The sequence below is a fragment of the Halichoeres trimaculatus genome, unplaced genomic scaffold (genome assembly GCF_033239565.1).
Source record: "Halichoeres trimaculatus isolate MK-OKI-2021-1 unplaced genomic scaffold, fHalTri1.1 fHalTri1_scaffold_20, whole genome shotgun sequence".
Classification (NCBI taxonomy): domain Eukaryota; kingdom Metazoa; phylum Chordata; class Actinopteri; order Labriformes; family Labridae; genus Halichoeres; species Halichoeres trimaculatus.
The window spans coordinates 1,262,264-1,290,225 of NW_027437198.1; the positions used below are offsets into that span (position 1 = coordinate 1,262,264).

At 41.2% G+C, this 27,962-nt stretch overlaps 1 protein-coding gene across 1 annotated transcript; it reads right to left on the reverse strand.

Annotated features, from left to right (window-relative positions):
* Positions 1 to 493: 493 nt before the first annotated feature.
* Positions 494 to 27,697, reverse strand: abat (4-aminobutyrate aminotransferase). Its single transcript, XM_074696105.1, has 17 exons — positions 27,557 to 27,697; positions 25,649 to 25,700; positions 18,720 to 18,860; positions 15,677 to 15,774; positions 15,118 to 15,147; positions 13,549 to 13,666; positions 12,064 to 12,113; positions 9,932 to 10,012; positions 9,441 to 9,533; positions 9,280 to 9,342; positions 9,120 to 9,183; positions 7,853 to 8,001; positions 7,336 to 7,473; positions 6,664 to 6,831; positions 4,049 to 4,195; positions 3,794 to 3,905; positions 494 to 3,276 (listed from the first exon to the last, which is right to left on the reverse strand). Exons 3-17 carry the CDS (start codon positions 18,787 to 18,789, stop codon positions 3,155 to 3,157), a joined length of 1,503 nt encoding a protein of 500 aa, XP_074552206.1. The 5' UTR covers positions 18,790 to 18,860; positions 25,649 to 25,700; positions 27,557 to 27,697; the 3' UTR covers positions 494 to 3,154.
* Positions 27,698 to 27,962: the final 265 nt, after the last annotated feature.

Below are 27,962 nucleotides of genomic sequence, written 5' to 3' on the forward strand. Positions count from 1 at the left end.
TCAGACACCAAGGCCACATTGAAAGAGCTTCACCTGCCGTGAGACAGAGACTGAACAGACTGCTGAAGAAACTCAGTCCTGGACCCTGTGGAGGTGGAGGCTGGCTGACTGGACAATGATGGACAAGCTGTCAGCATCTGTTTTCTTATGGAGCTTTTTGCACTTTCTATACACTCTCACTTTAGTTTTCCTGATTACTGCTGTGACTTCAATTTCGTTGTACTTGTTACAATGACAATAAAGTTATATTCTATTCTATTTTAAAAATCCATTTTTTAACAATCACTTATTGGTACCTGAACTTAAGCAGGGTATTTTTTCAGTGTTTCCCACAGGAATTGAATTTCAGCATTCTAAAACATGTTTGTACACACTTTTGCAGACATGATGGTGAAAAAAAATGTTTGGTAACAATTTAGTTGGCAGATTTTCTCAAGTTTATCTTACTATTATGACAAAAAGCAGTAATAAGTCTACAAGTTAGTCAAAACTTAATTTCTTTATTGATCACAGTACATGGACAGAAAGTTTTACAACAGTTAGAGCCATCTAAAATAATTACATCAATAATCGTTTATATGTCAGATCACAAGTGCAATAGTAAATGTGAACAGAGGTGATCATGGAAACACCACAGCAGGTAATACTGACTGACAACAAACAGACAGGCACTGTTGTCATCACCTCCATCCTTCATATTGCTACCTAAATAAATCTTTTATGAACACTTGTTGTTTTAAGCGTTATCAATACAAGAAACAGATACTTTACATTAGAGTACTGAATATCATCTCTGCAACATGAATGTAAAAAGATGTAAATGTCTTCATATACAGTATATATTCATATTAGGTGGTAGTAAGTGAACTGCTACACATTCCTAACACTTGTCTAAAAGCTCCATGAACATTCACGAACGTGATGAAGGTCCAACGAGTCACAGAGCATCAGATTCAGCACTTAAACAGACAAACTCGACATGATTCAAAAATATATATGTGCTGACTGGACTCAGTCTAAAGTGTTTTTGGGAGACCCTGTTTGATAGACCTGTGCTTAAAGTACAGCCAATTAGCTACAGTTTGCTAAAACCCTAGCATGAGTAGGAGTGTTTCACACATTAGTATTATCGCTGTGTGTCGATGTGATATGATTTGGCCTGGCACTATACACTTAATCCTTGGAACAAGCTAAGCCAATGTTAGCAGCTTGGCTAGCAGCTTCTTCTCTCAACACATCTCTGTGATAAAGTACCAGGGTATTGCTTTTTGACGAGTTGGCTGTATTTATTTATCTTTTTATTGGTGATGGTTTAATTTTCACATAAAATAGAGCATTACGATGAGGGGTAAACACTGACAGCAGACATTTAGCTAGCTTCACAGAAGTAACACTGTTGGCTCACACAGACTGTTGTTGCTTCCTGCCTGTCAACATACAGTACCAGCTCTTCTTTGTCGCTGTGGAACAGAAAATCTTATTGATATCAAAACAAAGTGTCGTAAAGTGGGTTGTTCTTTTTAGAGAAGGATAATCAGTAAGTTAAGTCGGCCGGCTCTGTGCGTTAACCTGCAAACTCATTACTGTCAAATCCCACATTTTAGGCCAAACCAGATGCACTTCTTACACTGGTACCATTATTTGAAAGGTCCTGTGCAAATAAAGCTGGATTACCAGAAAGTCTAAAATTGCATATAACAAACTGCAGCATTGAACTTCAGTGGACAGATAGTTTAGAAGCTGACCACTTTTAAAACAATAAGGATAAGGGGCACAGGGCTGTTAGCTGCTGTAAGCACAGGTTCATAAGGTTGGTGCTGTCTCTACAGTGTGCGTTTTATGTTTCTGAGGTAATTTTTTCTCTTTGATGTGGTTTTGACATGTTTTTGCGCCAATTTCAGGAACAATTTAAAATGTGCTTTTGTGTTTTGTCCCATAGAGGAGCCGTAATTGTTTGACAATCTGCATTTGATGCAGAATGAAAACCTCTCTGTGAGGCAGAAAAACAATATTTACATTGTTTGAAATAATAATCATGGCATCTGATATGAAGCTCTTGTTCAAGAGTGCAGTGAATGTGTTCAGACTCCTTTTAACCAATGCTTTCTTGTATTGGAGGCAGTATAAAAATAAAAACAAAGGAAATAAAAAAATTAGCACATTTAAGTAACATGCAGGCACTAAATAATCTATGACATTTTTGTGGTCCATTTTTGATTCACATTTTTCTGGGCTAAACATTTCAAGCTGAAAAAGTCATTCCTATAAAGAGCAACATAACAGTCAGAAGCATAACAAGGACATTTCTAATGGACGGCATTGAATGACATGCAGGCTGGCATTTTATTTATCGACCCACCATCACAAACCAACACACCCCGTCACAACCTGTCATAGACCACTGCGGTCTGTTACAGTCTGTAACTATCTGTTACTGTACCTAACTCTCTGCCTCCGCGTGTGACAGTCTGAGACAGTCTGAGACAGATTCACACTGACAGTGACAGATTGTTGCAGTCTTCCAGTCTGCTACAGTCTGTTACAGTTTGTAATAGTCTTTGACAGGCTCTGACAGACAGCAGGAGACTCTGGTGGACTGTCATGCTCTAATGCAGTCCTTTATACTTGGTGATAGAACTTGATAGTCCAACAGAGTCTAAGTTAAGGGTCTGGGGTCTGGTCATGTAAGTTGTCTGTGTATGTGCGCTTACAGAGGCCGTATATCAGACTTTGTTCTGGTCTGTTAGTGAGGTTAATTAGGATATCTTATTTACATTAATATAATATTGTGCTACCTGTTAAAGGAACAGACCCACATTTTCAGCCTGCTTCCAGGTCTCTCAATCAATGAACTTTTCACTTAATTTACAAAAGGACCCACTGTAACCTGTTTTCCATTTGTTCTCTTGGTACATCTTAATGGTGAGGATATCCTACGATTGTATGAAACCCAACAAGGGGATAGCTGGTCAGTGTTATGAGATGAATTGGTCCTTGACCTGTAAACAGCAGTGAGGCGTGTGTGAATTACTGTGTGGATTGTGCTCATCATGACACAGACAGCCTGGAGTCTCTTCACCACCATTCTGGATTCACTCAGGCTCATGCAGGGTCAGTCCGGGGTCCTTCAGGGTCCATTGGGGTCCTCCTGGGTTTATTTGTGCTGGGCTAACACATCGTTGAAGATGTTGAGGAACATGTGGACGTGGTACTCCTTGAAGATGAGCGCTGGACGGAAACGGATGGACTTATCGCCGCAGCCTCCCAGGAGGACTCCTAAAAACCACCATCAAATATTTGGCATTAATTTAATTTTTTGAATGTTTTTTTAACACAGCCAACCCCTCCAAAATTATCCCTGAAAGACTTTTGATCTGTGAGGACTGCCAGCATGAAGACACGCACCAGTTGGATCTTTTTGTACTTTGTCTCAGTAGCTCCTAAATGCTTCTCTGTGCTCAGGATTAGAAATAGCTGACTTAAGATGAGGTTAAAACTTGTTCATAAAGTAATTATCACAGTGGGATGAGCCTCAGATAAGTTAAGATTGAAGTTTCATTTTAATTCCTTTGCAATAATGGGCAGAAGAAAGGAAGGACAGCACATCTCCCCTCTCAGTGTAGTGAGTGATTTGCCAGAGGAATAACACCAGAAGAGGTATTCCTGCAGAGCTAGATAAAGACTGCAGTATATGAATGAACTCCCCCCTCTCTCTCTCTCTCACACACACACACACACACACACACACACACACACACACACACACCACATTCAGGGACATATCATTTCCTACCTTTGTCTCTGGCCTTGAGCAGAATACTGTTGCGAGTGGCGTCGTCACAGATATCGATGGCACAGAAGGTTCCCTGCCCTCGAGCCCGGCTCAATATGCCAGGGTACTGAGCCTGAGGACACGTTCACACACACACATGTAGGTCACATTAACACACACACACACAGAACGGTCACACTGCAGAGCATGGGCTGAGTTCTATCGGAGTCAGATCACTTACTCCAGTGATTGTTAACATCGATGGTGTTACTGTACCTGCAGCTCATAGAGGCCGTTTAACAGAGCTTTCCCTGAGCGGGTCACCTCTTCCAGAAGGTTCTCTCTGCGGATCACGTTCAGAACTTCAGCCAGGATCAGGTTCTTGGATGGATCGCCCATCCATGTGTTGAAGATACGGTATGGCTGCAAGAGAGCACAAGGTCACATGGTGTCAGTGACAGTGGTCATAGATTAGAACATAATCTGACATCTGAAAGGAAGACTGGGAACAGTGTCGCTCCTAATGTCAATGTGAGCTTTATTTGTGCAGCACATTTAAAACAGCTAGGGCACTACCAAAGTGCTTTACGGTAAAAACAGGCAAAAACAATAAAAACTATTAAAAAAAAAACACAAAACAACAATATAGCTAAACATGTGGGCACAGTTTAATCCCACAGGGATTAAGCCCTAGTTCTGGACCTAATCAAATTATAATCCAGGATTCACTGAATTCTTAGATATGGATTGAAATAATCCCAGACTTGTGTAGTCTGGGGTTAAATAATCTTGTCTCCAAGGAGGACTAGAGCTAATCCAGGTCTAAAAGAAGACCTAAATTAAACCCAGGTAGAGGCAGGTTTAACTTCAGAGTGAAGGCTGAATGCTCACTGTGCATGGTGAAATTAGATTACCTTGTGTACATTAATGATACCTGAGCAGTAATGCTACACTGTAAAAAATGTTACTGTAAAATAATGTCAACCCAGCTGCCAGCAGTTTTACAGTGACATTTTTTACAGCGTATGTTTTATAGTGTGTTATTGGTAAAATCAGGCCATGATCAATAACATAACTAAATCATACCTGAAGTTGTTGGAGGTTCCTATTTGTAACCTTCTGATTTCAGTTGTATTCATTCACTGTTGCAGTTCAGGCTTTCTTTTTTGTTTGTTTTTCTGCAGTAGAATCATGAGGCTTTTCCTCAATCTCAGAGTACTCTTATAATAATTTCCTTTAAAAGCATCTTCCTACTTTGACTGAAGATTTTTAAAGGCTTTCTTTTTCCTTTCTCTGTGTTGAATCTTGGATCACACATGCAGATACAAGGCCCTAGTGGCCCTGCCACCAGTGGCCTAATTCAGAGTGGGGCACCAGTGTATTTGTTAAAGTTTCATGTCAATAAGTAAGAATTTTAATTTTTTTATAAAATTTATTCCTACCTGTCTGTCTTTCTTAATTTCTCTAAAACCATGAATGGTACTTGTTATCATTATTGTACTTGTACCTTTTTCATGTTGTGTAATAAATGAAACGTCTGTATTCTTGATGGGTTAGTGAGACATAAGCAATCCGAGAAAATATATTCAGTAAAACACTGTGGTAGCTTTAAAATAATGTGTGTCTTTTTAAAATCTCATTCTGTTTCTTTGTATTTTGTATTGTTTGTATTTTTTGTATTTTTCACTTTGTAGGATAAACTTTCCCAAAGTGATCATATTTATTAGTTATTAGATTTCTGTATCTGTAGATGCTTCAGATGTGAAGAGCTGTTAGTCTGACATTTGTTTGTCCTGATGTTGCGGTAATATTGCTCTCCAGCCACATGCTGTCGCATGTCTGACAGGCCACATTGACCACAGAAAGCACTCAGCGAAAGTTTATTTCCGTGTCCTTTGAGTTTGTTTCACTGACACTGTCGAGCCATTCATTAGAGCTTTCACATTCACGTCTGTGTTCCTGTGTCCTCTGCTTTTCATCGGGGCCCGATGCAGCCACAGCCACAGACATGTTTACTCTGATTTCCTGTGACTTTCTCTCACCCAATTAATAATGAGCGCTTATTCCACGCTTAAAATCAACCAACCAGCTGCCCTTTTTAGTGGGGGGACACAAACTCATGTTGAATTCGGGCAGAATGGTGTGTGAATGGTACGGTGTGAAATACGGGACGATTCTGTATTTAGGAGACAGGTGGCAGCCCTTCCTTAGTCAGAGACTCTGTAGTCCAATTAATCTGAAGTTAAACAACACATCAGAAAGCAATTTGATTATGGATTAAGTTGAACTAGATTAGATTAGTCCTGGTTTTATTTAAGCCCTGAATGCCAAACTGGCTGAAAAAGACTCAACAAAACTGTACTCCATCAAAGGCCAAAGTGAATCATTGTGTTTTCAGAAGAGTTTTAAAAGTGGAGAGGCTAACCCCAATCCACACAGAAGAAGGTGATATGTTCCACGGAGTGGGAGCTGCAACTGTGAACGATGGATCTCCTCAGGATTTTAAAAAGGGTTCAGAAAAATCTGAAACCACCTGGTTAGCTGACCTCAGTATTCAGGGGCCGGACCATTCAGAGATTTGAAATAGAAGGATCTTAAAATCAATCCAATATTACGACTACAATCTTCATTTCTGCATTCAGCGATGCATCACGTCTTTGTAAGAAACAGGCGCCTGAACTGTCAGGTACCTCGGACCATTCAGGAGGAAAATACCCACAGCTCTGTCTGACATTAATGATGTGATAATGATTAAATCTGAAAACCACTAGGTGAAATTTTCTATGACTGAACTCCTTCCACATAGAAAAAGCAGCGACAGGTGAGTGCGCTAACAGAGGTGTTACTCATCAAACTAATACGTGGTCAGAATAAGAGAATCAGAGTGAAACCTTGTCAGCCTGGAGTTCGTCTTTGTGGTAGTATCCTCCAGTCAGCAGCTTCTTACTGAAGGAAACAATGTCTGCAGGGTCATCCATGCCCCAGTGCTCGTGAGCCCAGAACTTTCCTGTGGCCCCGCCTCCGGTCTGAACCTCATCCACATGGAAGGCACAGCCGTGCTGAAAGAAACAGATACACACTCTCAGGTCGAACAACCAGAAAAAGGGAAATGAAGAAGCTGACACTCAGTGAGTCAGTCAGTCAGTGACTGATTGAACATGATTCTACTGACGGTTTATTTATCTGATGGTTCAGCTCTGGTTGTTGGCTCATAGTGCCATCTGGCATGTTTTTACTCCATGAGCAGACTTCTTTACTCAGCATGCTGCCAGGAACATAGTGCTGTGTGGGTCTGTAAATACTTAATAAACGTCCTGGAGACATGGAGAGGAAGTCTGAGCTATTACATCTTAGAGAATGATAAGAACAGATAAAACCGTATTAACTCTGCATTAAAGATTTCCACAGCAGGAGTCACACAAAGAGCTTTGATTTAAAGAAGATAAGGTAAACAAGAATATCTCTGCAGCTGAGGGCTTGTTTCAAAGGGGTAACAGGATTATAGAAATAATGAACACCAAATGTTCACCTCCTTGTGTTAAAATCAGCGGTTGCTGAAGTACCTTTCGTGCAATGTTGCGTAGGTTCCTGAAGAAGTCAGGGGAGGCGTGGTTATCTCCACCTTCAGCCTGGATCGGCTCGATGACAATCCCAGCCACAGGCCTCCCCTTCTGCCTCCACTTCACGATCAGATCCTCCACCTTCAGACCACAAATTCAGAAATCAGTTTAGTCGAAATCAGTTTAGTCTGTCTTTGTCCTCTGTAGCTCCTGTTACATGCATACATTTCCTTACTTCAGCTCCTTCCTCTACCAATATCAAACTCTCTAGTATGACCTCTCCCCTGAACATGTTATTATTATTAAAGCTGAAGATGTCAGAGCATTTAGAGCTTTGCCAAAAGGAGGCGCTTCAACTATTATGTCTCCAAACTGATGGTCTGATGACCCATATTCTCTGTGGACAAAGCTAAACTGATTTCCCTTTCAAATATTTCTGAAAGTCAGCTTTTATGGTGATTACTATCAACACATACATTCATTCATTTACACACACACACACACACACACGCAGACACACCTCCTCCAGACAGCGAGCCTCTTCCTGAGCGTTCTCTCTGGTGAACTCCTCCAGAGGATACTGCAGGCGGGGAAAAGGAGCGATCGGCCAATCAAACGAAGGAACATCCAGTTTGTGGATCGCTTTGGAGTGTGTTGTTGCTAAGCAGCCTGAAAACATGAAATAAACACCATGTCATCCTTTGTGTCTGCAGAATAATCACTTCAGCTTTAAATGCAAGGATCATTCACACAGTGCAGCTTTTTATACCAGGTTTTATAAGTAGTTCTCTTTAAAACTTTCTTTCCTCTGTCTGAAATGTTTCATTTTAACTGCTGTCTCTTTCAAGCCCCGTTTCCACTGGTTCAGTTTGGTTTGTCTCAGTATGGCACGCATTTTTTAGGCTTTTCCACTGTCTTATTGCAGGACAGGTCCACAAATTACCAACCTGTACCGTCCTACTTTTTGGGACCCTTCTGTTGGGGTACCAGACTAAACCGATCTGATCCCAGAGGTAGAGTGCAGTCCGTTGATTCGTTGAACCAGTGGTCACTTCCTGTGCGACAGCAGCAATTGCTCTTTGTAACAAAGAGTCACATGCCAGTCACAAAGAAGACGAATTGCTGGATGTCTTCATTGTTACTCTTTGTTTACTGTGTCATGTTTTTCTTCTTCATTGGATTTATTTGTGGGGTACACTGTGTTGCGCTGCTATAGAGTCATGCTATTACGTAGCTGATGCAGCTATCAGCATCCAGCTTACCTCCAGAGGGGAAACCCAAACAGAATCAGGCTTTATCAATCCAACCTCTACCAAACTGTACTGATCTAAAGATCATTTGGTGGAAATGGGTTTCTAAAATGGGCCAACTCTTTGGAGGTCTGTTGGGAGCAAAGCTATGAGCAGACCTCAGTGTTTGAGGCCCATCCTTCAAATATGAAATTTACTATTTGGGAGTTATGTAATGACCTCATCATTTCATTTAGTCCCATAAGGATCTTGTGCCATTTCAGAACAGTTAAAGGATTTCTTCAACAGATAAACCTCCATTGGTTTGAAAATCTGCCCATATTTAATATAAACATCCAGCATTGCTACTTTAGATCTATGTTTAAAATATAACAAAGCACAATACCCCCTCTTTATCTTATTCAGTCCCCAACTGGATCAAAAATCCATCCGTCAGCGTTCTCTGTGGGTGTTTCTGATGTTGCACTCACAGGAACTTCAGGTTGTTTCGCCTCACAGCAGAGCAGAAAGCTCGATAACAAAGAGATGTGCACTGACCCATTGTTCGTCCGTGGAAACCTCCCATAAAAGATAAAATGCTGAGTTCAGGACACCCAGGAGTCTGACACAGAGATGGAGACATGAAGAACATTTTTTTAGTCCCTGAAAGGCTGAGGCCCAACATGAAGTCACAGGAACACAGATTTCTGTGGCTCACCTTGTTGATCATGCAGCTGCTGAGGTCTTCATCTGATGGGGTGTTGTGTCCTCGCTCCTTATTCTGCACAAAAAATACAGATGAATTTCTTCATATGCATCATCTTGATCTAAATCTCCTTACAAATCATGTAAAATTGGGATTATGTTTGAATGGCTCACCCTGTACCAGATGAACATGGCTTTGTAGGCATTCTCATTGGAGCAGGAGCCGCATGCCATCGTCTGAACTCGAGTCATCCCACTGGGCGCCACCTGACCACAACAAACACACACTAAGAGGCTGATGCTCTACAAAGATCATTACCATGTATTCTTAGTTCTGCCTGGTTCTGGTAACTAGCTGCTGCTTAAACTTGTGTGTGTATGTTATGGGCTATGAGTCTTGTATCATGTTGTGTGACTGTTTTTATGTTGGTCTGAAACTCCGTTCAGTGCTGCTGTCTTGGCCAGGACACTCTCAGAAAACAGATTTTCTTTTATCTCAGTGAAGTTTTTAAAAAATAAACATGTTATCTGTGTTTCTCTGTGTGTGTGTGTGTGTGTGTGTGTGTGTCAGTGTGTGTGTGTGTGTGTGTGTGTGTGTGTGTGTGTGTGTGTGTGTGTGTGTGTGTGTGTGTGTGTGTGTGTGTGTGTGTGTGTGTGTTACTCACTGAGAGCAGACTCTCAGTGATTTTGTCTGGAAAGTTCTCTGGCGGCAGGATTCCCAGAGCGGGTCGGTTCACCAGAGTGCTCTGAAACAGAAAACACACAGAAGTAAAGACACGCAAGTTAGAATTCAAGTCAACACCACAGAAAAAAAACAAAAACAAAAACAGGTGTGTTATTTTCTATATGGTCCACCACACCTTGGGTCATTCATGAAATCCCCTTGTCAAACTTTTGCTTTGATTACAGTTTATTTATCGTTGTATCAATTTATGTATGTTGTATTGTTCTACGTTTTTTTACTGTCTGTAAAAACTCAATTTGATCAATTTTTTACATTATTTATTCTTTTGATGTCCCCCAATTTATATATCATTATCATTATCATTATTATGATCATTATTATTATTTTTATTATTGCTGTTGTTGTTTATTTTTGTTGTTAACTTAACTATTATTTTCATTAGGGATGTAAAGTACTTTTGCAGTGACAGATCATTTTGATTAAAGACAGCAGAGTCACTCTGCCATTAAGTCCAAAATAAACACAAACAACTCTCTCTGAGCTTATGATTAGTTTTTTTTTCTTTTTTAAAGAAACTGAAGTGTAATTTTTTTTTTAAAAAGTTACACTGTTAACTCTCCCTGGTTCATTCATGCTGTCTGAACAGGACTTAAACCAACTACTGGTGAGGAGGAGGACTTTACTGATGTTGGAGTGTTTTGCCTTGGGTCTGGAGTGCTGTTATCGGCAGCCTTCACAATCACCGATACTTTGAAATACGGCTGGTACTGGCCCGATACGATACCTAGGTATCGGTACTTGACCATCCCTAAATATTTTCATCATTATCAATACTTAAAAAAAATATCTTTATGGATATTTTTTTTTTAATTTCTGTTCATCTATTTGTTGTTTTTTCGTCTCCTTATTGTTGCTATACTGTCATCATACTTTAATTACTATATCAATTATTATCACCATATCTTTTATGCCATATGATTATTAGATCAATTATAGTCATCATGTAGTTTTTATATTCAATTTGTTAATCAAAGGGACAAAAAGGGAAAGGAGGGACGGGAAAGAGGAAGGAACTTAGAAGGAATGAGGGGAAAAGAAAGAAAGTAAGGGGGAAGAAAAAGGAAAAAGAAGAAAAAAAACTCCTCCCTCCCTTTCCTTCTCCTCATATGTCTGTATAACTCAATATATCTCATACCCTTACCATCTTGTTACGTCCCCCCGAAGAATACATATACACACATGAACACACCGATACACACCCACATTCTCACATACTTATACACACAGGCAACCACACACACAAAAACACCCTCAAATTAAAGAAATCGAACATTAGAGGTTCCTGCTGGTCTCTGTCCTGTTTCAACTCTTTGTATTGTTTGTTTGTTTTGTCCCTTACTGGTCATATTCTGTCTGGCATCACTCAAAGAAAACAACCCTCATCAACAACACACACACACACACACACACACACACACACACACACACACACACACACACACACACACACACACACACACACACACACACACACACACACACACACACACACACACACGCGCACACGCACACGCACACACAAAGACTTTTTTTCAGGGCTTTGTGTTTGAAATGTACATAAAAAGCTGATTTGTTGATTTGTGTGTAAACTGTACGTCACCTGCGCTTCCAAAAACACAGTGTGTGATTGTGCAGCAGTGACTAAAACATGTACAGGATAACGGGTGGAAATCCCTGCAGTAATCTCAGATTATGCAGCTCCGACAGGCTGTAACAGTTTGAGATTTTATTCCCTGTTTTCAGCCACAGTGTGAGTTAAAGAGGATTATTCACTCGCACTTGACGAGCAGTAACAATGACAGCTCTGAGTGTGAGTGTGTGTGTGTGTGTGTGTGTGTGTGTGAAAAGAATGTGAGGCCAATGTAAGTGAACTAATCTGTAATCAATGATGAGTCTCAGATTCACACACACACACACACACACACACACACACACACACACACACACACACACACACACACACACACACACACACACACACACACACACACACACACATACACGCATCAGGGAGTGATATATGTTGGAAATGAATAAAGTCAGGAGGTTTACCAGGTTGTTGGGGTTGGACATCAGTTTGAGGAGAGCAGGGTGGTTATAACCTGATGGAGGACAGAAATAATCCATATCAGTAACTCAGAGATTACAGTCAACCATTAATGATGAACAGTGTTGGGCTAATAACTTTAAAAAAGTAATTAGTAATAGTTACTTGTTACTTCCCCAAAAAAGCAACTGAATTAGTAACTAAATTAATCCTTCACAAATGTAATTAGTTACCAGGGGATTTAATTATTGTGTTACTTTTTTGAAAAACCTTCAGTTGTTGGGCAGGTTTTTCTCTGGGACATAATGTTCATGTCTGTTTTTGTCTTTTCCATGTCCAACGTTGAAGTGGTGTCTGTTTCCTCCATCCTGAAAATGAGGTTCATGTAGAGCCTGTAGGCCGACTCCCATCCTGAAAAGTCCAGTTTGAACCCACAGAGCGCTCAGCACTGGCTCAGATTAAACCTGCAGCTCCTGTCCTGTGTCTGTCTGAGTGATCCAGGTCAGATAGACCTGACAACTCTCCTGGTTTAGGAGGGATTCTCCTGCTCTTTAACCCTGTCTCTGGCTCTACTCCTGACCTGTCATTTCTCCAGATTAACCCCTTATTTTTAAGTCTGCTCCAGTCATCTCTGATATTTTTTCAAGTCAAAACGAAGTCGGCTCCTTGTGCCTTACATTCAAACCTGGAAAAGCACCCCCCCCTCTCCCTGGATGTTGGTTTGATCCAAAGACGCTGCAGGAGATCCTCTCTGACTGAGGTTACACAGACACACAGGTAGCTGTGTGATATTTGTTGATGAAAAGTTGACTTTAGCATCAGCTCTTTGTTGAAGACGTGTCAACATGATTGTTCTCATCATTACTCGTGTCTCTGACGCTTTTCCCACATACAGAGAAACGCGCCACATTTCACTGTGGTAAGGTATGCAGCGTTGTAACGTTTGAAATAGAAATGAATAATAGCATTATAATAATAATAATATTAACTGGTCCACTGTTAATGGGTGGGATAAACTGGGCAGCAAGTGAACATTTCTTCCTCCAAGTGTTAGAAGCAGGGGAAAACAGGCAGGCTTCAGGATTTGAGCGACACCTACAAGGCGGGCATTGTGACGGCTAGACGGCGGGGTCAGACCACGTCCAAAGGATCAGCTCTTGTGGGTTGTTACCTGTCTGCAGTGGTCAGCATCTACCAGAGGTGTTCGAAGCCTGTAATGGGGTCATGAGTGGGCTGGCTGTTTGAAGTGATATGGAAACAAAGGCTGGCCCAGTGGATGTTTAAACCTCTAGCAATGGCTGATTTGCAGCCCTTGGAGGGTGATGTTAAGTTAATAGTTGCTATGCTATCGCTGATTAGTGTATGTAACCTCATTTTCCCAACAAATAATAAGTCAGATATAATCTCCACCATGGCTACACAACCACTGTCCATGTTGGAGTACAGCAGAAAGCGAGGAGCTGGTTGGCTGAACTCTGTTAATAACTGACCAATCGGGATGGAGGAGATCTGTGTGTAGATGTCCAGCATGCGGTTTCCGTCCACATCCACCAGGTAATTCCCTCGACTGTCCTCATAGTTACAGAAGAAGTTTATTGCTCCCACGTTCTGTGGACAGATATTTACAGAGTTAACAGGATAAAATGTAATATCTTACCTGAACACAGACAATTTTGAAAACAATCTACAGTATCAGACTGCTACGAAGGAGGATGAGGGGCCATGTTTAAGAAAAAAAAGTGGATTTTTGAGATTAATCTCATAAATTTATGAGAATAAATTCACTGTCTTAGACTATAGCTGAGGGTATCAGAAGATCTTAGACATGTAGTCTGAAAATGTGAGCTCACATGTGTAAGATTATTTAGATGACCTACACCTCTCCTTGGTGAGGTTATTTAATATTTCTGTTTCATATTTTATTGGTGCTGTAATTTGCAGATGCTTGATTGGAACAGGAGTCGGCTCTGCATAGAGGACAATGTGAGTTCTCCAGCGCTAAGGACGGCTCGTTCAGAAGAAAATATGCTTGTAGCTCTCAGTCTATCTTACTGTGATTGCAGAGAGGAGTGGATTTGTAAAAACAATGTTCCACTGGTTCCACTGATGAGCCAAAAGATGAAACAACTCCTCATCTGAGAAACCTGCAGGTAAAATTTCAAAAGATGATCCACGCTCCTTATTTTTGTACAGAAGGCTGCTGGCCTCCAGATCACAGGTCTATAGGGTAAAATTCATGACTTTGTCCTTATAAGTTTACAACTTTTTTTCTCACTAATTTACTACTTTATTTCTGTGAATTTGTAAGATGAATCTCTGAAATGAATTTTTTTTTTTTTAAACGTGGCCCTGATCATTGGTCGTAGGCTTCAGTTTTCAATAATTTTGAGACAAGAATCTGACTGTGACTGAAAGAAAAGAAAAATAATCATAACATGATGTATCTATCCTTGTCAAAAGAAGCAGTGAAACATAAATGGGTGAATAGCTACACACACCATTACACACAGCTCAGTGGACGGAGTGTGTGTGTGCATTATGTTTTTATGAGAGTACCCTGTGTGTTTGAAATGACGTGTGTGTGTGTGTGTGTGTGTGTGTGTGTGTGTGTGTGTGTGTGTGTGTGTGTGTGTGTGTGTGTGTGTGTGTGTGTGTGTGTGTGTGTGTGTGTGTGTGTGTGTGTGTGTGCAACAATTACTGCTCAAGGCTCTATTAAACTGCTTCACTGCTTTAACACAATTGCATACCCATCTGGTACACACACTAACACACACACATGCATACATTTACAGATGTATGCACACACACACACACACACACACACACACACACACACACACACACACACACACACACACACACACAGAGTAACTCAACACCAGGTGATTCAGAGTAACTGTAACCAGAGACTTTTCCGAGCACACCCCGACCTTTAACTCGGCTCATGTGGCCTCGGCCAGTTTGGACTCGTGGTTGAACAGTCTGTGTGTGTCTGTGCCCCTGTCATGACTTTTACACTCATTACACATGAACACAAATTAACACACATCTCAGCTCACCTGGATCTCTCCCAGCTGTTTGGTCAGCTCCTAAAATTAAAAACAGAAAAAACTTGTTGATAAAAAAATGGCAAAAGATTTGTGTCTCATATTTATTAACAAAGCATTAACAGAGAGCAGTAAGACGTACCCCCCCCCTTCCCATCCCTTTGAAAAAAAAAATCTGTGGCAGCATGTTTTGAACATTTTGTAATTGAGCATCATCTTGAAATAAATAAAATAAATGTGCAGAATAAGGTTGTGAATGTGTTTTTAACTCTCTTCAGTGTGAGATGAGTCTCTTGTGGTTTGTTGTTCAGGTGTTATAAAATGTGAGGTGTGATAATTTGGTTCACCAGCAGGTGGCAGCATGATCAAAAACACTTTGAACCAAGGCTCCAGGTGGTGGGAGCGGAACTGAGCGGCACATCAAGGTTTAACTGGGATTTATCTCTGAGAGACATTTTTATATCTGATTAACTCCTGCCAACAATCATGACTCGACGAGGATTGTTGTTGTCGACATGCATGTGTGCTATGTCTAAGTGTGTGTGCATGTGTATATATGTGTGTGTGTTACCTGTGATCTGGGTCCAGGTACAGTGGTTTTCATGGAGGGTCCGTTATAGTCATAATCCTGATGAGTCTTTGGTGCTGCTTTGCTGACATACCTGCAGGCTGGAGGACGACAAACACGCACACACACACACACACACACACACACACACACACACACACACACACACACACACACACACACACACACACACACACACAAAGTCAAAGTCACCGTCAAAGAGTTGATAAGTGCTCCCTAAAGTGAACACATCCTGAGCATTTGACCATGAAAGCCAGAGAAGAGCAACTGATTCACCTGCAAACACGTTTTCCTGCATCTACATGTTAAGATGAACCCCTGCACTCAAGCCTTAGCAGAGCAGCTTCCATGATATCTATCAGTAATCAAAAAAATTTGCACTTTGCTCTTGAGCTCTGACATATCAAGATTGTAACTGCCTAATTATTTATGCAGCCTTGACCTGTGTGTTTACCGCCAAATTAAAACAAAGTAGTGGCAAACATCACACAAAGTTCATTCATTGTTCTTTACAAAGAGGGTCATAAAAGATCTACAGATTAAAAGAGACTGGAACTGAAGCAGGTTGTGAGAAACTCAGAGATTCCTGCTGAACATGAGACGTCTGATGGACGTGTAGGTCAAGTCTTTGCCGCATCGGCTGGTCCAAGACCAACTCTGGATGTCTACACAACGTTCACATTAGTTCTGCTGTTTGGACACCTAGCTACAACCCTAACCAGAGAAAGACCGATATGGTTTTTCAGGGCTGATACCCATTATTGTCGGTTCTCCACACAACGTTTTTGTTCCGACATCTGCTGAATGTTCATTTATGACGTCCTCCCCACTGGGCAAACAGACATTTGAAGGCCGTCCTTTTAGCGTAATTTTTACATTTCTAATTCTAGACATTAGTTTTATTTAGAGTAATTAGTGTGTTTTTTTGTTTTAGAGATAGACTGATACTGATTGGCCGAGAACCGATATGTGAATCCGATATTAATTTGCAATCAAAGTGAAAATACTGGCGTAAAAAATTTTGAACAATACAAACTCCAACATTTAACTGCATTCAAATGCCTTCAAGCGTATGTTTAGTAAACAGCTCCCAGACTTAGCAGCATGTTTTATAAAGTGAAATGAAAACTTGAAAAAATAGCTAAAGTTTTCTACAGGAAATACATTTTTCCAAAATTCCTATGTAACTGCAATAAAACTGGACTGAATTGAGTTTGTGCTGCTTTTTACAGGGATGTAATGCAGTTAAATTAACTTTCAGTTTGGTTTTATATGACTGATTTGAAATGTATTGACCATCTAGGGCTTCCACAGGGTAGACAGGGAGACACTCTGTGCGGAGAAGCATCAACAAGCAGCTCCTGAATGTCTGCAGTTACAAACATTTCTTACCATTAAATAAGAGGTAGAAAAATGTAAACCTGTAGGTATTGATAAGAGGAGTGATTTTTGTGTCTTTATTAGACTTTCGGCAGAGTCTGCTGCCTTAACGTAACCTGGAAACACATCTCTGCCATCCAGAGTTTCTCCACTTGAAGAAACCTTTTTTCATCGGTGTTGTGTGTGAGAGAGACAGCGCTGCATGCACACTGATTTCACTGCTTATTCACATTTCCTGTTTTCCAAAAGTCTTGGAGATGCAGGTCAGCTGAAGGGGTCAGTGGGTCTGATCTGGGTTCAAGTGGGGGTGAATACGGAGTGGGATGGGGGATTCAGAGGTTTTCTGACTTCTCACACATGAAGCAGAGCACAGGTGGAGCGCTCAGAATGCGGCACGTAAAGGTTTCTAAAGTCGTGATTTGTTAGTGTGTACCGGTTTTTCTTAGCTTTTTTAATAAAGCAACAAGACAAAATTTACGCCCCATGTGGCTGCACAAAGGAGTTCAGTAAAAATGCAGTTTAAACAGGACACTTGTGTTGGTCACTTTTCACTTGTATGTTAACTTGTATTTGTTTGTGTTTCTTTCTTATGTGTATGTACAGTGGCTGGTAGGTGTCAGACGATTTGCCAAAGCCTCAACAAAATGTAAAAGGGGTCAGGTATCCCCTTCAAATACAGAAAAACTGTGAAAGTAAGTAATTTTTTTCTTTTTTCCCTCTTAACTTCTGTTGTGTTTTGGCTTTTGCATTTATGTTGTTGCGTTTGCGAATCATCTGACACCTACAGGCCACCATATGTACAAGCTTCTCCACTACTTCCTGTGACGGATTAATGAAGTTGTCTGAATCTGAGAATCACTTTAAAATGAGTCCTTAAAATCCTCTCAGGCCCTGCTCTCTCTGTCGGTGTCTGCTCTATGTTCCATTTCATGCCTCAGAGACGGGACGGTGGATGGAGCAAACAGGAGCCAAATGACTCATGGCAAGGAGCCAAGGGTGGGAGTCGAACACCACAAATTTCAGAGGTAATTCAGTCTTGGTGCAAGAAGCACATGATTTAAGGACTGAGGTAAGCCAGTGCCTCAACAAATCACTTTTTGATTCTGGATCTGCTGAAGATCATAAACCTCCTCCCTTGGCTCAGATATCTGAGCAATGAGACCCTCAGAAATCTGTCCAGGTAGGAGGTGAGGTCTGGTAATAAAGATGACTGCGTCTGTTGATGATTGACAGCAGAAAGGACCTTTGAGACTCAACCACCACAACTCACTGCAGGTCACACAAACATTTACACTCATTATGTAAGATTATATAATGATTAATTATGTAATTCAGATGGATTCTGAGAAAACAGGAGTCCATCCACTTCAATGACAAGTTATCACATCATGCTAACATTAGAAACACGTCTTGAGACGAGTTATTACATTACAGTGTGGTCTAGATGTGGATTAGATTGATAACATTGTCAGAGTTTATCTAATGAAGACGTGAGGGTATAACTCACTCAAGCTGCTTGTTTTTTTCCCCTTTCGCTCACAGATTTCTCTGAAAAAGTGCTCCGCTGTCATGTTACTACTTCCCGCATGCCGACTGCTCCAGTGAAGGTTTAACCTGGAAAAGTTCTGGTCTGTGGATCATTTACCTGGGGCGCTGAGCCTCACGTTTCTGTGCAGAGAGAGGGCAAAGTGCCGGCTGATCAGAGAGGACGCCATGATGAAGAATCAAAGCGAAGAAGAGGAGAAGAAGAGAGAGGGAGAGGCAGCAGCTGCCCTCAGAATCTCACCTGCAGAGAGAGGGGGACAGAGAAGCAGGGCCGTGGGGTTAAACAGCTGTTTGAGGTGAAAACACCCTGAGAAAAAGACAAACTGAGATTTCAGCTCCACATGTTTGACATTTTCATTCCAGATTTCTTCATCCCTTGAGTTTTGCTTCAGTGGCTGTCAGTATTTTCATTTTTGGGGGCTGGAAGTGACCATATTTGGATCGGGGGGAGCTGCAGATGAGAGCGGGGTTATAATAATAATGAATTTTATTTGTTAGCCACTTTACTATAAACCGGTCACCTGATCAACACTGAGCACCAAACTGCTCAGACTTCTTCTTTAAACAGCCAAAAACTAAAGCATTTCAGTTCCCAACTCTGATCATCATCCTAATGAAAAGAAACAAGATGTCAACTCAGGTCATGGAGTGTCCAGGAACAGCTTAGACACATAGGAACTGATATATCAGGCCTACGACAGTAAAAAAAAAAATAAAAAAAAAAATAAAAATCATTACTTGCAAAGTGTGGTGCCAAAAAGTGAGTAAAATAACCATGATTTGTTTGGTCCAGTGGTTCAAAAACCTGGGGTTAGGGGGACACTGGATGGTCGTAATTGCCTTCTGAAATAAAAAGAACAATATAGTTGCATGCTTTATCCATTATTACAAATTATAAACAAAAATTGAACACATCAATATGTGCTCACAGGCAGAGTCAACCAAGGTGCAACATGTCAACATGTCGGTCACAGGAAAAACTCTTCACCCATTGTAGCCCGTTGCAGAGGACTTGACACTAGAGATAAACACCATTAAGTCATTAGGATCTCTGTTGTTTGGACTGCAGCGCCATCTTTTGGCCTGGAGTCTCACACACACTGTGGTGAAGACGTGACTCTGAACAAAGCATGTGTTTGTTTTGGAAATGAATGGAGATCAGATCTTCTTTTTCACTCTGCTTTTCTTTGATCAAGACAACATTTAACCAGATCTAACTCCAGGAGGTAAGGTATTTATCAACAGTTAGGTAGGGCGACGCTTTGAAACCTGACAACAAGCTAACTTTGTCTTCATCATCCTGGTGGATGGCAGCAGATTCATATCAAGAGTTTCCCCATACATGGCTCCATTCATTGCTCCGTCAATTATATGAAGTTTGCCAACACCATGAGATGAGAAGCAACCCCATGCCATGATGCTTCCACCTCCAAACTTCACTGTTGGTGTAGCGTTTTTTGGCTGATGTGCAGTGCCATTTCTCCTCCAAACATGGTCTGTAGTATGACAGCCCAAAAGTTTAATTTTGGTCTCATCTGACCAGACAACATTCTCCCAGTATTCTACAGGCTTGTCAAGATGCTGTTTAGCAAACTTTAAACAAGCTTCAACGTGCCTTTTCTTGAGGAATGGAGTCTTGCAGGCTGAGCGTCCATAGAGGCCATGGCGGTGGAGTGCATTGTCTATTGTTTTCTCTGTAACAATTGTACCTTCTGCCTCCAAGTCTTACTGGAGCACTTTCAGGGTGGTCCTTGGCTGGTTGAGTACTCTTCTGACTATCTTTCTGACTCCCTGGTCAGAAATCTTGCATTGAGCTCCTGTGCGGGGCCTGTTGATGGTAAGGTGGTGCTTCTTCCACTTGTGAATAATGGCCCCAACGGTGCTGACTGGAATATTCAGGTGCTTTGATATAAGTCTGTAACCAGTTCCATTCTGATGCTGAGCAACAATCAGGTTGTGAATGTCTTCAGAGAGCTTGTTGTGCCTGTACCCATCATGAGGTGTGTGCTATTTAACTGCTTGGTGAAAAAACAACCTTTTTTATAGGACCATCAATTTGCTCTAGCCCAGCTAATGTTGGTTTGCACTAATTGGAAGTTCAAGTAATAATTACTGACAGATTTCAGGTGGTATGGTGCATTTCCTTGTCAAAGTATTCAGCCTTTCCATGGTGTGTTCAATACTTTTTTCCTGTGTTATCGTACTTAATTCACCATAATCATTATTTACGGACCTGAACGTTGTGATTTCTTTTCATATGTGGATTATTTGAGTTAATACCAATGTCTGGTAGAAATTTTGTTTGAATTGCAGCTTTGGAAATAAATGTAATGAGAAAAAAGTAAGCGTGTACAATGCTTATTTTCCCCGCTGTTTTTAGAAGGGGGAACTTTTTCAAGATCACTTTGAAACTCCTAACAGGGACTTTAGGCACTAACACTTCCAGGCTCTACCTGTGCTGCAGACAGAGCTGAGAGTTAAACTGAACCAGGCTATGACTCCATTTATAAATCACAAACATCATTATGAAATACTTCAATCCACATAAATATCCTGATACATAAATGTGATGGGCTTCTCTCGGCACACTCGGGTCTTTTGTTGTGTTTTTTTCTGACTGCGTTGATGTTTGTTGACAGGTTTTATAAAAGAATAAATGAGCTGTCTGTCTGCGCTCTGCTCTTATGTAACACAGGCAGCAGGAACAGGAAAATTCCAGCTATCTGCTTTCACACAGAGGAGGAAACCCTGAACCTCCACACACATTCACACACACACACACACACACACACACACACACACACACACACACACACACACACACACACACACACACACACACACACACACACACACACACACACACACACACAGACAAGCATGCAGGCGGTTTCTTGGCAACAGCTCTAACTGGATGAAACTGGTTTAGAGAGTGAGAGTTACACAAGACTGCATCTTCATATGGCCAGGAGGGTGTGAGGGCGGCAGGGTAGAGGGTGGGGGGTGGGGCTCACTCAGGGAGGGGGGGTAATAAAAGAGATGCAGGTCAGCTGAAGGGGGTCGGTGGGTCTGATCTGGGATCAAGTGGATGTGAAAACGGAGAGTGGGATGGGGGATTCAGAGGTTTTCTGACTTCTTACACAGGAACCAGAGCACAGGTGGAGCGCTCAGGATGCAGCACCTACAGCCATCTCTGTTAATATCAGTCGAAATATTCATCTTCATCATCATCATCATCACCATCATTGTGTTCCCCAAAACCTGAACATTTATCATTTTACATTCAACTCTTCACAGCAGCACAAAAGCTGTTAGCGCCATTAGCTGCTAATTAACCAAATGAGCTGTCACTCAAAGTGACGACCAATAGCAGCTGTTTTCTGAGTTTGAAGCTGATTTCTTTAAAACCCCTCTGAGCTGTTAAAACCACATAAGGTAAACACATGACGAAAAATAACCCCCATCACCCCCAGGCTCCATGTGCAAGCTGCTTTTTGCCTGAGGTCAAAGTTCACACGCCGTCTCTCTCATTGTTATTCTGAGGAGAACCGAGCTCAGAACCAGTTTAACATGCAGCTGACATCTCCATCCATCACCATGGGAACGCACAGAACTCAAAGAAACAGAGACCGAGCTGTGCTGTGCGTGTGAGTGAGAGTGTGTGAGTGTGTCCTCGTTTTCACTTGGAGAGAAATGTTCTGCAGACTGAGCTCACTAAACTTCACCATGACTGAATTTTAACACAGGAAGAAAAACTCTACGAGCAGTTAAATGTTCTGCACGGGACCGATGACGACGACCATCTAGCCTAAAATAAGGGCCTCAGATTACGCCAATTAAAACAGTCATTACATCATGTGTGTTCAGACATAAGCTGTAGAAGTGATGGATGTATTTCACAAGAAAGTGAAAAATTATAAATGTGTTTGTTTTTTAAGCTAACTCCTGCACTGATGTGTGTAAAAGCAGCTCGGTGTCTCTGCTGTAGCACACCGTCTTGTCTGTTCCCTGACTTGAATCATCCTGATGCTTAAATAAAGATCTGCTGGTCTCTGATCCAGTATGGGACGGTTTATCGTCGTCCTGTAGTGACCTGAAAGTTCATTGACAAAACGACTGTTGTGTAACTGCGGCTGTAGTTTGTATAATCGAACTCTGGAGCTGGTAGACTCAGCAGCGAGTAGCGAGTACTTGGTCTGCAGGCGTTTGATCGACACAGAAACACTGTGAAAGAGACACAGGGAGGAGAATATCTCTCATCTCTGAGTGGAGCTCTCAGTGTGTGCATTTTTTTTCTATCATTTTTGGAGCAAACACTTGTCCCATGTGCCAGAGGCTAAATATAGCAAGCTTTATCCCTCTCATTAGCAGGAAGATTCACAGATATTTGGTAAACAAGCTGAACTTCAAGCCTTAATGCACAGGTATATGATTTAGAAGATATACCAGAGAAGTTACAGCTCAGGATGTTGTGATACTCCCTTGGATGGGCTACAGGATGAGTCATTCTAGATTTAGAGTTCGTCTGCTAGCTGATAAACTGCATCTATCTGCGTCTTTCGTTACCAAAGGTCTGTGTTTGTTATTTATATAAAACCTGTTGGAGCTGACGTCCTCCTGGCTCAGTTTGTTATACTTACAGCGGGTACACACACTGCAGGATAATGGTGCCCTACAATCATTACCATCAAAGCCAGCAACAGCCTGATTTTCTAATGTTCAACCAACAAGGTGTTTGATTTTCCTGTGGTGTGAGGTGTGTTAAGATGGATTTGTCTGGTCCGATCTGCTCAGAAGGCCTCGGCAAAAAAGATCGTAAACAATGATATGTTTGATATTTTCAGCTAGAAGCTCTATAGCAGGCAGTGAGTTCCCTTTCAAACAGCTACAGGGCGCCCGTCAGTCATGTGAGCTGAGCTGTGTCTCTGATTTGACAATCAAACAATCCTAATAACTTCTAAAGCCCCAAGTGAGAAACACCGTCCAGTGTGTGGGGATAGTGACATCAGTGTTTTAGACCCAAAACAGTTTTTTGAACCAGGCTGTAAATGTGTTTTTAATGCCGAAAAAGTGTTTGTTTTTTTCATGACTTTTTTCTTTCTGCAGCAACTTTTAGCACTTCAGCATTGGCTTCATTTTTACTAACCGGATGTTGTCCCTTGGTCAAGGTGCGTGCTGACTCAGCTGACTGATGGAAGAGGAAGTAATAGAGGAAGGAAGCCCTGCACTCTCGCTGTAATATTTGTTTTATTTTACTCACCTCCACATTCCCACTGTCTCCATGACTTTTTCCAGGATCATTTTTCTTTATGTGTATTTACTGAATGTTTAGAGTCCAAAAATAACCATCATTACTTCTTCCTGCTAGTCTGCCATGTTTGTTTTCACCAAAGTCATGTTTTACTGCGCGACATTTCCAATATTTGGAATGTCAAACATGAAGAAGGTGATAGTCTGCTGAAGAATGAGAATGCAGCAAATGTTTGCAAATTCACTACATGGTTCCTGAAAACCAAAAAACATTTTTTATTACTTTTATCAAAAATATTCTTTGACTATTTTTTAAATGATCTGCACCAGCAAGGTGGCACAGCTACCTGAATTCTCTTTACCTTTCATGGCGCGCGCACACACACACACACACACACACACACACACACACACACACACACACACACACACACACACACACACACACACACACACACACACACACACACACACACACACACACACACACACACACACACTTAATGCAAATGCTGAAGGTATTCTAGGGTCAAGGCATGAACACACATTTGACAAACTGATCCCCTGAGTCCTGCACCTGAAGCTAAAACAACACCCAGCAGAGATTGTATCAGGTCACTCAGACGAGTTTTCGCTCCCGTAGGATCTAGTGGTACAAACTATAATACTGTAATATAACCTAGGATGAGCCCTTACTCCCCTGCTGCAAGATTTCACACTTTACACGATCTAGAAGTTCACTTCACACAGATTTAAATGAACTAGTTCACACTCATATTTCAGCTTTTCAATCAGCTGCTCCAAGCGTTTCTTTTTAAATAGAACCTCCTCCTTCTTCGATCATCACCCGTTATGACTGAACTGATGAATGACTGCACTGCTGTGGAAGCACAGACAGGAAACTCTTCAGTGATTTGTTGTGATCTTCATTCACACAGATATTTTTTAAGGACTCCTCAGAGTCTTTAAGAACATCACAAAGCTCTGATCAAAGATTCAAATCCTGCAGGACAGAGACTGTTGATGCACATTAAAGCTGCAGAGGACTGACACTGAACTTGCTCTGTGAACACAGACAGCAGGCTGCAGGAAAGTTCATGTGCAGGGCAACAACAGGACTCTTAGAGTGAAGTTAAAGACACTGCAAAGCTTTTTTATTACTAGCTAAAAGTAAGGTTGAGCACTAAAAGGAGAGTGAACAGTCTGAATAAAATCTATCATTGAGAAATAAAGAAGAAGCTACACTTTGAAGGACTATTACTTCAGATAACTGAAACTAAAGCAATCTGCCAGGCTGCTCCTCTCACTGACTGTTTGTAAAGCTACTTTTTGAACGGAGAAAATTCACTGGAGGAAATGAAAAAGGAATTGATAAAGAAGAATTGGTTAGGACATTGGTATCAATCAAGTCTTATCAATACCCTATTCCCTAATTATAATTTTATAAATTCAAATAAGAAGATTGAAAAGGGTTTATGACATATGGCCCAGATTACTTTGACCCCTGGGAACAATGAAGCCATTCTTATTTTATCTGTCCATAGTTAATATCTGGAGAGGAGTTTGCACTGAGTGTTTGTGATAAGGAGTTTTACAGAGAGATTAATCTTCTCCCAGATTCTCCTGAGTTAATGAGCAGCAGGTTTTCATTCGTCATACAAGTATAATCATCAACCTCTCAAAAATGCATTCATCTCTTTGCTCTTTTTTCTTCTCCTGATTATTATCTTTCTTTTTCTTCAAGTTGGTAAAATCTGAATAAAGATAAAAACAACTTACTTGATGGGTTTTATTTTCCAACCAGAAGTCCTGAATAGATCTGCACAGGGCTCTGAAACAACAGAGAGCGAGGAACATCTTCATTTTAGTGTAGATAACAATATATCAGAAGCTCTTTAAAGGAACAATTCACTCTAAAATGTGCTATAAAAACAAATAGTTTCTGATGTGGATCAATGCAGTTTCTCCTTCACCGTTCTACTCAGAAAACAGTAAATTTAAAAAAAAGTGTGTCATCTGGAATCTCATTAACATTTTCATTTTTCAGCTTCAAAGAGAACTTATTTCACCCTCATCAACATATTACACAACATACAGACACTGCAGACTGGAACAAGCTGGAGAGGAAGCGACTACAAAAAAAACTTCACCTCCATTAAACAAAGGTCTCTAATAATTCAGCAGGAGGATGAAAAACAATACATTTAATTTAACAACACAGTTAATTTGAACATTTTGTGAAAAAAAAAAAAACTGATCAGATTGATTGGTGCAGAGGATTAACTTGTATTCTGAAAAACTTCAGCACAAGTACACAGCCACACACAGTCATCACTAAACCGGTTGAATAAAGGTCTAATAGGACAAATCATCAGTGAGATATGCAACAGTGCACCTCTCCAGGTCTGGAGAGGAAACCTATAATCATTTTTGCACAGTGTTGTTGAAGCAATCTGTCAGATTATTACTATTTTAAAGTTACTCTCAATTTGCATATTATGTAAAACCAGATTGTGCAAAGACAGACTGTTAATGTGCAGCTGCTGAAGCCTTCTGTGCACTTGTGCGTGTGTGCAAGTGAGAGGGAGGACAAAGTTTCCTTTCTAACAGCTTTGATTGAAACAGATACACAGATATGAATTATGAATGGACAAATACAATGAGATTAAATCATCTGTGAGCTTCCTGACTGCCTTTGTGCTTCCTGCAGACCGTCGCTACATAACGCTCTGCAGGATGGACACAGGATTGTCTCAGAGCTCTCCAAAACAGATATAGATTTCAGAAGTCGAAACAAACAGATTGATAAATGCAGACATTCATTTGGTTATTGAATCACTTATTGATGAGTTCTGTCACAGTACAGCTCCCTGCAGACTGACACCATTACCCATCAGTCTGATATGTAAAAACAAACTCATGTTGAGGCACAATAAAAAAGTATTTGAGTTATTTCCACAGGCTGCGGATTCTCATATAGTGATGAATAGCTGCAGGTTATCAATCGAGTTCATCACCGGTGAGCTATGTAACAGTAGGACTGCGGAATGATATGTAACAGTGCACAGCCTGCAGTCTGACAGTGGTGTTTTACCGCTCTAACAAAAGCAGAAACGTCCGTAAAGAGACATCAAAACAGGTTGACTAAGTGATTATTCAATCGAGTCATTCATCGGTGAGGTCTGTAACAGCAGAGCTGTAATTTGATTTGTCAACTCAGTCTGCAGAATGAAAACTTTATTCGGAGGATTAATCCTAACGGAAAGTTTGGGAAGTTATTGAAACTGATTGATACATTGGTGAATAACGGAACTTATCGAGGTAATCACCGATGAGATCTGTAACAGTGCACCTCCCTGCAGACTGATATGTAACAGTGCTCAGTCTGCAGGACGAAGCTCGATGTTTGTTCAGTGTTTCTGCTGTTTGAAGGATCTGGTTCGGGCTGGTTCTGACCAGATCCCCTCTCTCAACTGATCGAACACGTTTATTGATGAGGTGATGAACGGATCTGATCAGCTGGTTACAGGTTTTGTTCGGCTCTAAAGCGGATCTTAGTGGATGCTGAATCCTCCGCTCTGTGCAGCTCCATCTGCAGACTCAGGCTGAAACATGACGGAGGTCTGAGCGGAGCCCCCCGGGTTCAGATCCGGTGAATCAGCGCTGTGAGTCAGAGAGATCACTTACCGAGTACCGAAGTCTGCAGCAGGTTCGATCCCCGCGGCTCAGGAGCACAGCGGACAGCCGCTCTGTGACACACTGGAAGAAGACTGAGACACAAACACACAAACACAGGCCTAATTTCTACTGAGGAGAGGGGAGGGAGGGGAGAGGGGCGTGGCTTGCTCTGTTTATCTCTACCCCCTCTCTCTTTTTCAAGAAAACCTTTTTTCAAAATCCAGCTCCAGAACTCAAACTGAGAAAACTTAATAATTATTAATGGTTCAAAATAAAAACGAATGTTAAAATTACTTCCATGCCGAGAAAAAAAAGACATGCTGCAAACTGCTGCAGCAATGTATGAATAATAGTAAGGGGAGACCAGAGACAGTTGTAACACTTGCAATTGCTCCAATCAGGAGCAAGTTAAGAA